General features: G+C 39.2%; 1 protein-coding gene across 1 annotated transcript; it reads left to right on the top strand.

Moving 5' to 3' along the window:
- The first annotated feature begins 2556 nt into the window (after positions 1–2556).
- On the top strand, positions 2557–13465 carry gdpd1 (glycerophosphodiester phosphodiesterase domain containing 1). The gene is made up of 11 exons (XM_022207649.2): positions 2557–2759; positions 3746–3895; positions 4414–4456; positions 4861–4996; positions 5847–5892; positions 6226–6347; positions 6626–6715; positions 7142–7275; positions 8976–9035; positions 9306–9357; positions 11398–13465. The coding sequence occupies exons 2-11, from the start codon at positions 3760–3762 to the stop codon at positions 11530–11532; spliced, it is 954 nt and encodes a 317-aa protein (XP_022063341.2). The 5' UTR covers positions 2557–2759; positions 3746–3759; the 3' UTR covers positions 11533–13465.
- The last annotated feature ends 554 nt before the right edge of the window (positions 13466–14019 follow it).

Raw genomic sequence — 14019 nt, 5'->3', positions numbered from 1 at the left:
AGACACCACTTCCTGTTTCATGGCGAAGGATGAATATTTTGGGGAGTCGCCATGGCCATGCCCTTTGACTTGTGCGGAGCATTTTGATAACTTTTCATCAGGAAGGTCTGTTGCATATACTGGCCAAATTTGAGGTCTCTGGGACTTACCTCCGATGAGTTATTAATCTCCAAAAATGTACAGCAAATTCAAAATGGCCGACTTCCTGTTGAGTTTACAGCATGGCCGAGATTGAGTTTTTTGTGTGTCCTGATTTTCTGCTTATGCCTACAAAATTTTGTAGCTGTAGATCAAACTTTTTTTGAGTTAGGCTCGTAACAACATTTTGCAATTTTACAGGGGGCGCTATGGAGCCATTTTGGCACACACACAGGATGATGAGATTGATGATGGAACCACTGGAGTTGTTGTGCTGGCTGGGGCTCTGCTTTAGCAGGCTGAGCAGCTGCTGGATCGCGGAATCCACCCCATCAGGATCTCCGATGGTTATGACCAAGCCATCGACCACCTGGACAAAATTGTAGAAACCTTCCCCTGCGATCCCAACAACACAGAACCCCTCATTCAGACAGCTATGACAACACTGGGCTCCAAAGTTATCAACCAGTGCCACAGAGAGATGGCAGAGATTGCACTGAATGCCATCCTCACTGCGGCCGACATGGAGAGGAAGGATGTGGACTTTGAGCTTATCAAGATGGAGGGCAAGGTGGGAGGAAAGCTAGAGGACACACAGCTCATCAAGGGCGCTATGGCTCAACTCCCATAAAATATCAAATTTTTCACCTGATATGTATGCCAAATTTGACGCATTTTGGGGTATGATAAGGCCGCCAAAAATGCAATTTCCCTGGCCTACAAAGTATAATAATAATTCCTTGCATTACAATAGAGTCCGAGGCACCGCAGTGCCTTGGACCGACAGTGCTTGGACCCTAATAACAAACCCTAGGGTTTCAATAGGGTCCTAGGCACTTGGACAGTCAGTGCCCTTGCACCGCCTTTCCTCGGCACCGTCGGTGCTCGGACCCTAATGAATTGAACTAATTGAAATACTCACAATTTAGGCCAACCACAGAAAGAACTACCATCTTGAATTTCCCTCGAGGATTAATAAAGAATCAGTCTATCATCTTAATTCCCATTTTGACCACTAGATGTAGTCGATTTTCACTTCAGCTGTTTATTTAGATAATAGCAGTTTTGATAATCTTTAAAGAACATTGAAATCATTTTATTTGAGGTATCTTGATGTAATGTTTTGACAGTAAAAATAATCTGCTTTTTAATAGAATATAGTATATCCACACACTTTTGTGGATGTTTACTGTTCCCATGAGAGTTATGTGGAAGTTTATCCATTCATTTGAACAAATAACAATAATAACAACAACAATAATAAATGTAATATGTTAAAGCTGTTCCATCAGTTGGATTTTTGAAAGAACCCCCCCCCCCCCCCCCCCCATGGACATCAATGATTTTCAGTGCTCTAATCTAGATTTCTGATCGATTATGTTCCCCATCAACTAATACAATGACACAATAGCTAAACAGCAGTAAAATATATTTTTTATCTGTATTAAAGGTTAACAGTTGATTTTATGTTAAGCTAATAAACTTAATTTATAGTAGCATGCTGTCACATTAGCTAGCTACCTAAAATTCTTCACTATTGTTGGCTATATGTCCATGCTGATTAGTGATATTAAATTTTATTTTTAAGTTGGTAAATCTAAATAAAAGTGACAGTAAAATTATGGGAAAGTTACAGCTTTATTCTATTAATTCTAAATTTAGTGGCAACAATTAAACTATTTAATATAATTTAACAGATAGTATTTCTGTATGTATGTGTCTACAATGCAGTTAGAGCAATATTAAAATTTGAAGAAGTTAATCTTATGTATAATTGGCAAGTTTGTATCGATCAAAATGGATATGGTAGAGGAGAGATGGCTATTGTCAGGATTTTCCATCTAGTTTTATAAAAACAAAGTTGTAGTCTGTTATGATTTAATTACCCTCGCAAACTGTTCACTTAGGCATCCCTCTTGTTGACATATTACATTGATATTCAGCAAATATATTTTAAGAGGAAAACAGATGTTGTTGTTTACAATATCTATATTTTTCCTTTGGCCTGGTTCACCCAGCTCCTTGTTAGGTATCTGTTGCTTTTCTGCATATTTTATCTCAGTATTTGTTGGCCAGTCACAGGGCAGAACATTAGCAGCACCTGGTGGAACAAATCAGTTTCTAACTTTTAATTTTATGTGGCAATTCTGAAGAAATAAGAATGAAACAATTGGAAGCAATTGGAATGAATACAAATACTTTTAATTTATTATGTGTCTGCTCTACAATTTATATCTGTTTTACTAAAATCAAATGACTACTATTGCTCTGTAAGTTATCATCACATCTAGCAGTTCAAGAAATTTGGGGGGCCTGGGGGGCGGACTGCAGTAATAATGAAACATTATCCAAACTTTAAAATATAGGGCTTTTATTATGAAATCTTCGAGCACATCCTGTTTCTCGGTGAAAGGGGAGCAGAGGCATGCGCATGCGCAGTTGCCTGACAGCGACCGGTCGGCTGGTTGCAGCTGTTTGCTGCAGAGCTCAGAACTGCTGTGGACGAGAGGCCAGTTCATCACTGTTTCTCCACACTGAGTGGCTTTCTGTACGTTTTCCTAGACAACAACAACATAGTCGACACAAACGGAAAGAACAACCAAACTAATTTGATGAGAAAGGTAAGAGCTCATCTTTGTAAGTTCGACCCTTTCTCAGCTAACATTAGCCGGTAGTTTAGCTAGTAGCCATAGTCAGTAAGCTGGTCAGCGTTATTGATATTTAGCAGTAGCTGCAAATGTGTGTTTTTCGAATGTTAATGCTGTTGTTGGTGCTATCTGAATTTAAAATTGTTCCTGGGGAAATGAAATAATTGTCATAATAACAATGCCACTATATGCTTTGAAATGTATATTCAATATTTTTGTAATTTGCTGTCTAAAAGCTGCTGTGGCTTTATGCCCCCTTGGGTGGTGGATAGGTTTTTGGGTTGCTTTTTTATTTTCTTTGTTTTTGCTCTTCAAAGCTACCTTTACTCATAAAATATAATTAATGCAAGGGGAAATTTAATTCTGTCTTTTACTTGTGGGTCACAAACTGCTCATATCTCAGAAGTTACTTTATTGTAATTTGGATAATTTGTCAATTGGTAAGTCCCATGTCATGGGAACAGTTATTCACATGCTTCCATTATTGATTTTCTCCATTTATATTCTTATACAATGGATTCTTTGGGGTAGAGTTAAAATGATTACTTGATTTATAATTGACATAACATTTAATCAGCAGCAAACCGAGTTAGTAAGTAACCTTAAAGTAAAAATTCAGTTTTAATTTGTCAACATAGGCATATTCTCTGGTGTTCTATGTAAATGTTTCATTTGGTAATCAAGACAACACTTGTCAGATTCAACTATACAATAATTAGTTGTGGCCCTACTTTGAGGTTTTAGCTGTAATTGAGGCTAAGTATTCCATTTAAGACCTCAATTTCTATTTATTGATGAATTAATTATTGGAGAATTAGTGTCAACTCTGCACCTACTGTTCTTGAAATGATCTCTTGAGGATTCCACTCCATATTTATCTGTCTGGACAGGCACAGCCAGTGAGTTTGTTGAGGTCCTGCCTCACTGCTGATGTGAAATGGATGGTGTTTGTTTTGCAGGTGACTGATACGAGATGTGTGCTGTCGTCTATGTCCTGTCAACGGTAACAGGCTACGTGCTCACCTCTGCCCTGCTGCTAAAATGTCCAAATCTCTTGCACCGGAGGAAGCGAGAAACATTCCGCAGCAGGCACATTTCGCATCGTGGAGGTGAGTCAGTGACGGCATTCATTTTAATGTCAGCATTTACCAAGAGAAATCCTCATTGAGTAAAAACTAAAAATTTTAGTAGTTCGTGCTAGATATTGTCTCATTGTAAGAACACACATGCTGTTCAGTGGTTCACTAATTTGCCACCACTGATGAGGATGTACCCATTATTTGATCGATGTATTTACATGGTTTGGGTTATACTGCAGTGCACATTACTCTGCTTCGTCATGTGGAATTGTCACCAGCTATTTATAGCATTTTTGTTTGTCTTTTATGTTATAGTCATTACAGAAACCTGAACAAGTTACATAATAAGTTACAAAATATGAACGTCAGAGTGAATAAAAAGACGGGTGAGGTCGACATAAGCCACAAATGTAAGCAAATGATCTCTGATAGGTCAACGACATCCCTGCTTTGCCTTTTCAGGCAAATCTTTCACATGTGGGTTCCACAGACACACAGATAAAATTAAGCAGCTGTCCCATGCTCAGTGTTTACCTTTTGCATTGCAGGGGCAGGTGAAAACCTGGAAAACACCATGGCAGCTTTTAAACAGTGAGTAGAAACCTTTTCCACAGTGACAAAGCACATTTTTGAATTGAACTTTAGCTCACACTTCTGACTATGGGCAGTGTGTGTCATCTGAGCTGCAGGCTTTGTCTTTCTACACACCCTTAAGCAAACAGCTATCAATGCATTACATAATAGTTCATATGAAAGACTCTGATAATCCACTTCTGTTTGTGCTTCGGTTTCATATGTTAATGAAACCTGAAGTGAACTCCTTCATGATTTTATTGAATGTGTGTTCTATGTGTCATACTGGCGAGTACGTTACTGTTCATATGTTTGCTCAACCTCAATGACACCAGTGCTGAGATTAAATAGATGTGAGTTGATGGAGTCTCTCATGGTGTAGTAATAAATGCAGTGTGTGTGCTGTGTGTTGTTTGATGCAGTGCTGTGGATGTCGGCACAGACATGTTGGAGTTGGACTGTCACATGACAAAAGATGAACAGGTAGTGGTTTCACATGACGGCAACTTGCAGAGGGCCTGTGGCGTCAACGCCAACATCTCCAACGTGCCCTACGCTGTAAGTTTCTGGCCATTTGTCATTCCTTTACCATAACTAGCAGAGAAATAACAACCCCTTTACCATTATTTAATCATCAATCCAGCTCACAGCATGATTTATCTGCCTATTTTAATTCCTTACAGATCACTTGTTTAAAGTATGATTTTAACAAAACACTGGATTCTACATTTTCATAAATTATACTCTTGGTGAGGAGTTTGGTGTAAAGAAGTGATTTACAGGGAAACAGAGTTCAGGAGGAGTTTCACAAAGATTTAGGTTTAATACTTGAAATAAAAAATATTTTGAGAATTCAAAGAACAGTTACATGTTGTGTTTGCATGAAGACACGCTGTACACGTAACAACAGCATTGATAGATCATGTGCCTTGGTCAGGTGAAGTCTATACCAAGTCACCTGATTGTGTCACATGATGATTAAAAAAAAATCCTAACCAGCAGAAATTCTTTGCAGGTCAGCAGATTAATTCTTATACAGTGAGGATTTCTGCTCTGTTCTGTTATATATGTTTACGCATTTAATGGACAATGAAAATAAAAGATCTTTGTTTTGCTGAGAGGACCAAAGATCACAACTAAAACTAAAACATCACATTATCAAAGCGAAGATGAGGATCACAGTTTTAGTGCTCTGCGGCCTTGTGGTAGAAATAAACCCAGAGCTCACTGATATTATTCTAGCTTTGAGATGACCTTAGTTGGGTAATTTTTCTTCTGTGCGTCAGGTCATCAGTGTGAACCTCCTCAGACGCACTCATCGAGCCTCTTCAGGCCCTGACTCTACAGCCTCCAAATATAGATTGCATTTGTGATCTGTTAACCACAGAGTGCTGTGTGTTGTTTGCAGGAACTCCCTCCATACCTCTGCAAGCTTGGTGTAACATTTCAAAGAGGTGAGCAATAACACAGCGTTAACACCAACCGCATAGAGATGACTTCTCAGCAGCATCTATAGTCAGTGCATCTGATGTCTGTGTGAAGAAACAAATACGCAAATGTTTTGTATTTGATCTGGGCCTATTGGCCATCAGCATAATGGATTGATTTTGTGCATCAACTGTATTAAGTGAATGTATTGAGTTAATAATGTGCATTTTTTAGGTAATAAACTCTTGGCAGCTGTTGGCCAGAACGCTGCAGCTGAAATGATAAATACACTTGGACCAACTTCACCCTGCATGTAATATGAAGCTGACGGTTTTTTCAACCCGTCCTTGTCTCTGCAGAGTGTTTCTGTGAAGGAGGAGAGGACAAACGCATGCCTCTCCTCAGGGACGTGTTTGATGCCTTTCCTAATACCCCTGTCAACATCGACATCAAGGTCAACAATGACACACTCATCAAGAAGGTGTGTGTATCTGTGTCTCCTCCTTTTTTTTTTTACATTCTAACATCTAACGTATTAGTTTCCTAGAATTTTATCTCATATTTTAGTTTACAATCTGTTGCTGTAACTGTGCCTTAATATCCTGAAAAAATGAAGATTAGATTCTCAAAAAATTCAACTCTTACTTCATAACTTTAGGTGAGAATTGTTGCCTTACAAGCCAAATTATCTGTTTTAAGCAATGGAGCCACAACATAAAATGTCTTGATTTGTATTTCACACCTTTTTAATTCTTGCAGGTCTCCGAGCTGGTTGTTAAGTATGACAGACAGCATCTGACCGTCTGGGGCAACGCCAGCAACCAGATTGTCAAAAAGTGTTACAAAGAGGTAGGTTTATAGAAGCTGTATGAACTTATTTTATGACATTTGCATATAGTTTTAGTACCTTTTTTGTTATTGTCACTTGTAATCCAGTCATTCTAAGAGGTGAATCTCCACTGAGCAATAAAGAGCCTGCCACTAGTGGTAGTTGTAATAATAATCCTTTCATCTAGTCAGCCTTATAGTAGGAGTCCTAAATCCGGCACATAACATGAGTGGATTACTGTAAAAAACATTTTCAGACACAGAGATATTTAAATATTCAAATTACATTGAATATGCTGCTTAGGGGAGCCAGTGTTTATTTTTTCATCAATATCTTGTTTTTCAAAATGTAATTGGGCATAAAAAAATACAACTTATCATCATAACTAATTTTAGACTATTAATGTGAGCTGACCTTAAGTCTACGTTGTTTGTTCATTTTTGTAGAATCCTCAAATTCCAGTGTTATTCAGCTTTCCCAGAGTATTGCAGCTGTTAGGTCTCTTCTACACCGGCCTCCTGCCCTTTTTCCCCCTCAAGGAGCAGTTCCTGGAGATCCCAATGCCCTCCATTATCACCAAGTATGTACACACATGCACATAAATCACCAACACATAGATGTTTTTTACAGCTGAGATGTGTCAGTAAGACAAATGCTGACTGCACTCCACCAGGGATGATCAAAATGGTAAATGGTTGTATTTATATAGCGCTTTTATCCAAAGCGCTTTACATGATACGTCACATTCACCCATTCACACACTGATGGGGGAAGCTGCCATGCAAGGCGCTAACCACGACCCACCAGGAGCAATTAGGGGTTCCGTGTCTTGCTCAGGGACATCTCGACACAAGCACGACGGGCCGAGGATCAAACCGGCAACCTTCCAGTCACAAGACGGCCACTCTACCCACTGAGCCATGTCGCCCCCAATCACTATCAATCTACAAGTACACAGCATTTAAACAGCAGTAGGTTAGAGGTCGAGGTCTGTTTTACTGGGACAGGTTTTTTTTCTACTTTCCTGTGGCTCAAGTCCCAAAATGAGGATTGAGCCCACAACAAAATGGCTTCTATGTGACATAACAGGTTTTAGTCGGTCACAGCAGGATTAAATTTGCCTCAAATTCTGAAACATACACAGAACATAACCAACATAACCAACTGTTTGGATGGCAGTGGTGGTCAAAGTGCTGTAGGCTGCTGTGTCAAAGAAAAAGAAAGCCCTGGTTAATACTGATTCAATCCCATTAAAGTGATACTTAAATGATTTAAACACTTCATGGAGCTGAGCTTCAAGGTTCTTTATCAATCTTTGAAATAACTGTCTGAATATAAAAATCTTGGAATAATTTATTTACAGGGAACTGAAATTACTTTTCAGCTATATTGTGTTGTCGTAAAAGCACACATTATCACATCAGACACCAGATAAACTTTGAACAGAGATAGGAGTGCTGAAACATGGCCTCACCTTTCAACCTTAACTGTGTGAGTCAACTGAAATTCAGGAGAGTTTTCACTGAGTCGACCTTATGCAAAGAGTTTTTTTGTCAAAATGTATGAGAAAGTTACACACATGGTTTTGTTTTCTTTTCTTTTTATTAAATGTACTTTTAATCTGTGTCGATCTTGGCTAATTTGTACCCCCCTCACTATGTTCTATGGTTGGCCGTCCTTTCTGTGTGTGTTATCTGTGTTGCAATGCTGTCTGAAGGATGCTGTTTCAAAGACGAACTTGCTCCCTAATTAAGTCATTAAAAGAAACATTCACACCCCTCGTCTGGAAAGAGTGTGTTAGCAGATCATGAGGATCAAGGTCAGAGAGTAGATTATACATGCTGAACATTCATTCAGGATTAACTGATTTCTTCTGTTACACTTATGTCGTACTAAATACTTTAATACACCCCACTTCCAAACGCTCCTACGTCTGTGCTTGACAGGGTATTATGTTAGTCAGAGAGAGTATTTTTGCATTTTATTCACGTCCATTTTGGTTAATGATTTCCTTTTTTCTCAGAATGAATTTCAGCTCTCCCCAAAAATGTGTAGAACTTGTTTTATCCAGCTGTGAGCTGTATATGACAAGAGTGAATTTAACTTTACTGTATTATCGTTCACCTCCCATAGCCTGTAATGTAAAAAGTGAATGAACTTTGATTGATAAGAACAATTTCCTCCTATGTTCTGCACTGTCTCACTGTGGAAACTACATCAATGTTTGTTTTTTTCACACTGTTTACACTAACATTTTACTTTTCTCTGATATTTTTACAGACTAAGGGATCCTGACAGATTAACTAGGAGTTACCGAATCATTGCCTGGTTGGCAGACACGTAAGTCATTAATTTGTCGAAACATAAAAACCATCTACCCTTTTTATTTTAATTGTAGTGAGCCTGAATCAGTGGATTTTATTTCCTAAAATCTCCATTTTAAGCTTGTACACCTGCACTGCTAGGCTTTTTTGTGTGTCTCCTTTATACTGTTACCTAACTGTGTGACTGTGATTAATGCAAAGCCTTTACAACTGCACAACAAAAGTTCTCTCTAGCTTTGCACACTTACACTTTCTCTCTGCCTAAGAGTTGTTTTTTTTCTTGCAGTTTGCTCATGAGGAAAGCTCTTTTTGATCATTTAACTGCCAGGGGAATACAGGTAAATCTGCTGTCATTCTATTGTAGTCCTAACAAATGAGAAGAAAATCTTTTATTTATGGATGACTAAATAAGCAATGGGCTGCACAGTGGCTAGTGGTTAGCACTTTCACCTTGCAGCAAGAAGATCCCTGGTTCAAATCCCGGCCTGGGCCTGGGATCTTTCTGCATGGAGTTTGCATGTTGTCCCTGTGCATGCGTGGGTTTTCTCCGGGCACTCCGGCTTCCTCCCACAGTCCAAAAACATGCTGAGGTTAATTGAGTACTCTAAATTGTCCATAGGTGTGAATGTGAGTGTGATTGTTTGTCTGTATATGCAGCCCTTCGACAGACTGGCGACCTGTCCAGGGTGTCCCCTGCCTTCGCCCGAGTCAGCTGGGATAGGCTCCAGCACCCCCTGCGACCCTAGTGAGGATAAAGCGGTGTACGGATGGATAAATAAGCAGTGGATACAAACTGAGAAGTGCATTTTGTGTATGAACATAATAAGCAGTGGCCACTTCCCTATTACGTATAGGGAGATATTTTCCCCCCAGTGTTGACATGGATATACTTTAAAAAAGCAGCAATGTACATATTCAGTAACAATTTATATGTACACTACCAGCCATATGTTTGGAAACACCTTCTCATTTAAGAGGTGTGTCCAAACTATACAACAAATTGTACTGGTTGGTAATCAAAGCAAAGGGTGGCTGTTTTGAAGGATCCCAAATATAAAAAATGTTTTGACTTATTTCATACTTTTTTGTGTAGTTCCATATGTGTTCATTCATAGTTTTGATACCTTCAGTGAAAATTTACAATGTAAATAGTCATGAAAATAAAGAAAAAGCATTAACTGAGAAGGTGTGTCCAAACTTTTGACTGGTAGTGTACATATACAGAATTGTGTGAAGATTAAGTTTATTCTTATATGGCCAGATTTTTCTGGAGCCTCTTTTTGTTTAATACTGTAGCGACTAAAGAAGGTTGGCATCTCTGTGTTGGCAAGCAGAGAGCATTGTGGGGGGTTTGCTAGTAAAGGAGCACCATGGCAAAGTGTTCTGTGACACTTAATGAGTTCCAGCCAGTGCACATGTGCAAAATCAATCCCTGCACCGTAACTGATGGTCGTTTTTGTTGCCTGTATCATGTATTTGTTCTCCAAAACAGCAATATCAGCAAAGGTCAAGTATCCAGTGTGTGCAGTTTGTATTATCATGCTAATACTGATGACTTCAAATTCACCTTAATTGAGCCTGATCCCTAGCCTAGCCACGCTACACCCATGTTTCTGACGGCACAAGGGTCTAGGGAAGCTCGACAGGGAGGGAGGCGGGCTAAAAGGTTGTCTATCAAATCCCTCTGCAGCAATTGGGTAGGTATACAACCAATCAACGCAACGAATAGGCTGACGTAGTTCCTAGAGCACCGGCGGACTGTAGCTAAGTCCCGTTAGCTTCCCAACCAGCAGAGCTGCGGAGCCAACTGGTGTATTAAGGATTTGCCATTTGTCGTCACTTAGTTACGCCCGCCTTCTGACTCTACGCTTCATGGTGATTCGTCCGGCCAGTTTTAGGAGAATCCAGCCTCGAGCCTTATGGAGGGTAGCTAGACCCACCCTGGCAGAGAATTAAATTCGTTGCCGTGGGTTGTCTAGCGCGGCTAGGCTACCTGATCCCATTCTTAGGATGGGAATCGGATGAAATAGTGACTGCAGAATTATACTGGTTGGACATTTGATTGCAGGGAGGCGAGTAATGTCAGCAGCCGACATCTGGCAAGTCAGACTAAGTTACTTTCCCAGTATTCTCTTTACTTCCAAGAATAACTAAAAACCTTTCCACATTATAAAATATCAATCTGAGCCTGTCTGTGTCCTGAGAGCTGTTTGTTGTAGCTGCAGTAGTTAAAAGCAGTTACTGGGACATGTCCAAGGTTCCTGCAAGTTCAAATATAGGCTAGAGTAGCTGTTAACACTGCTGTTGGAGAACAGAAGCATTCTTGTGCAACTCTTTCCAGTGAGTGTGTGTGTATTAACTCTTGCATCTGGTTTCAGGTGTACATTTGGGTGCTGAACGACGACGAGGACTTCCAAAGGGCGTTTAACTTGGGAGCCACAGGAGTTATGACAGATTTTCCCACCAGGCTTAAACACTTCATGGACAGGAATGGCATTTCTAAACCAGAGTGACCTGCCAAATCTACCTCACCCCGCCTCACCAGTGATTATCCTTCAAGCTGACTGACCTGCCAAACCAGCCCCCCACACGAACCCACTTTTACTGCATGCATTCCAGCAGGGCTCCTCTCACGCTGTGTTTTACAATCAGTAGGGATCTCCAACATGCTCTGCACCCACAGAATTATATGAGGCACCAGTTCTGTTGGTAATACAAACTTTGTCTGCTCTTTCAGTCACACAAACGACTCATGACGGTACTTGCTATGGATTACTATCCTTTTTGAGCTGTGCTCCTTGTTCCTCGCTCCACACACCAACACGCACGCAACAATACTGGTATTGCGCACCCATTAAAAACCACACAATATTTTCAAGTAAATTGAAATAATGGGACAAAAGACAAAATGGCCATTGAAATATTGCGCTTGCAAGTCTTATCAGTCTTGAATTTTATAATAGATTTTTTTAATAGAAATGTTTACTTATGTAAAGACTTTCGCTTTTTTAACGCGTTAAGTATTACTGCATCACGATTCAGATATTGTGCTTGTAAAAACACCAGCAGATGCAGCTTGATGTTGACATATTGCTTTTTTTTTAAAAAAAAACAAACCCCGATCATCATGTAGCACATGCAATAATGTACCAGTCTTGGCAGTTGTGAAAAGTTTTTGCATGTACCAGTTGCCGCCAAACCTTTCCTGTTTGTCATAAAAAACAGAGCACACACCAAACCTTGGCTATATTGCGTTGAAAAAGAGCAGTGTGACAGCTAAAGTGGGCAGCGCCACTGCTCCACACCTACAAGACATTTAAGCAGAAGCAATTTCCCTTAACCTGTGCACTGTACTGCAATAACCACTGTTTCTGTATGCTGTGTCGTATTTTTTTTCTTGTAGTTGCTTAGTAGCCAGAGTTCAAGGCATCGTACAGTAATGTATTTGAGAGAGAAACTTTGCATAAAAAAGAAACTTCATGTTGTTTATTACTTTTTTTCCACCTGTTCTGGTGACAGAAACAGCATTAAGCTTTACATTTAAGAAATATGAACAGTTTTAATATTTAAAGCATTTGGCAGCCCACTTGAGGCAGTGATGCTTGCTGATGGATCACTTTACTGGAGTTATTTGAAATTTAAATGCATTGAAGACAGCTGTTGTCAAACCATTTCGTCACTGTGGGGATGTACAGTATGAAAGATCCATAGGATTGTCATACCAGTGAGGTTCTCCAAACCTGTGACTATGCAGTGAGAGTTTGTAATGAATGTAGTCTTGGTTGAATGTACTGTATGTTGTTCAATATTTTACAGTCAGAACAATATTGCAGTTTCATCGATAGATATTTGTTTCGTAGAGGTACTGTCACTGAGTTAAATCTGCACTTGTCAATTTTTGACGTCTGACATTTGACATTATTTTCCTAACTGTTTATTCAGAATTATTTTTATTTAAGAGACTTGACCTCCCAATCAAATTTCAGATATTGGGAGTATTTTTATGAAACTATCTGTGCTGTGCTGAGTGTACTTTCCTTTTGCATGCCTTTAAAGACACTGTTGTGTTTGAATATGTTGTGAACCAGTTTGTGGGACCTGGCTGTTTGGACTTATCAAAATGTCTTATCCCACATGGAGGTTATCATTTGATTTGCTGAGAGTTAAATTTAAAAAAGTACATTTTCAGTAGTGGCAATAAACATGAGATACAATGTTGTAAAAGTAAAGTGTATATTGTAATATTATAACAGCTTTATCCTGTTGTTTTTGATCACTCTGAAATATAATCATATGCCAGTTTGTGTGATCAAGTATTTGTTAATCATACTCAGATTGACAGAAGATGGCGCTACAGACTGGGCTGATTTCAGGAGTTTTCCCTTTGACGGAAAATTTGATAGATGCTGGACATGGTTCGTTACAATAAAATCATCCTCAAAAACATTTTTCTACTTACTTTTACGAGAACCATTGAAGTGTTTCCTTCTCTTTTACAGCGTTAAGTTTTTTTTTATTATTATTTTTATGAAACAACACTCGGGTAGTTTCTGGAGAATTCAGTAAAAAATGAGATTCCGGTGAGATTATTGGCTGCTCACTTTAAGCTCTGGCCAATGAGCGCGGTGTTGCTATGCCTGATCGGCTCTTTGATTGGCTAATAAGCCTGTCAGTCATTCATCAAGTTAACGGGCAGTGTGATTGTTGACAGAGAGTGTCAAAGTCAAGATGGATATCGTACAAGAGAGATTTGCTTTAAGTAGTTCTACTTGTAAAATAATGGAATTTAGTGATGCAGAAATCGAGAAACTATAGTGAAAGCAGGTCTGTACAAGTTTTCCATAAATTTCACTTAGTTTTGACCTGTTTTCGTTTAGCTACCATTCCGTCTTATGGTCATAAGCTATGTTTAGTCTATGGCTACAGTTTATATAAACGTCTCTGTCAAAACTGTAAACAAAACAGTAACAGTAACGACAAATGAAACTTTGACAGTTGGA

This window comes from Acanthochromis polyacanthus, chromosome 13 (genome assembly GCF_021347895.1).
Source record: "Acanthochromis polyacanthus isolate Apoly-LR-REF ecotype Palm Island chromosome 13, KAUST_Apoly_ChrSc, whole genome shotgun sequence".
NCBI lineage: Eukaryota > Metazoa > Chordata > Actinopteri > Pomacentridae > Acanthochromis > Acanthochromis polyacanthus.
Note: the sequence above shows the minus strand (reverse complement) of the source record. Positions and strands in the feature narration are given on the sequence as shown.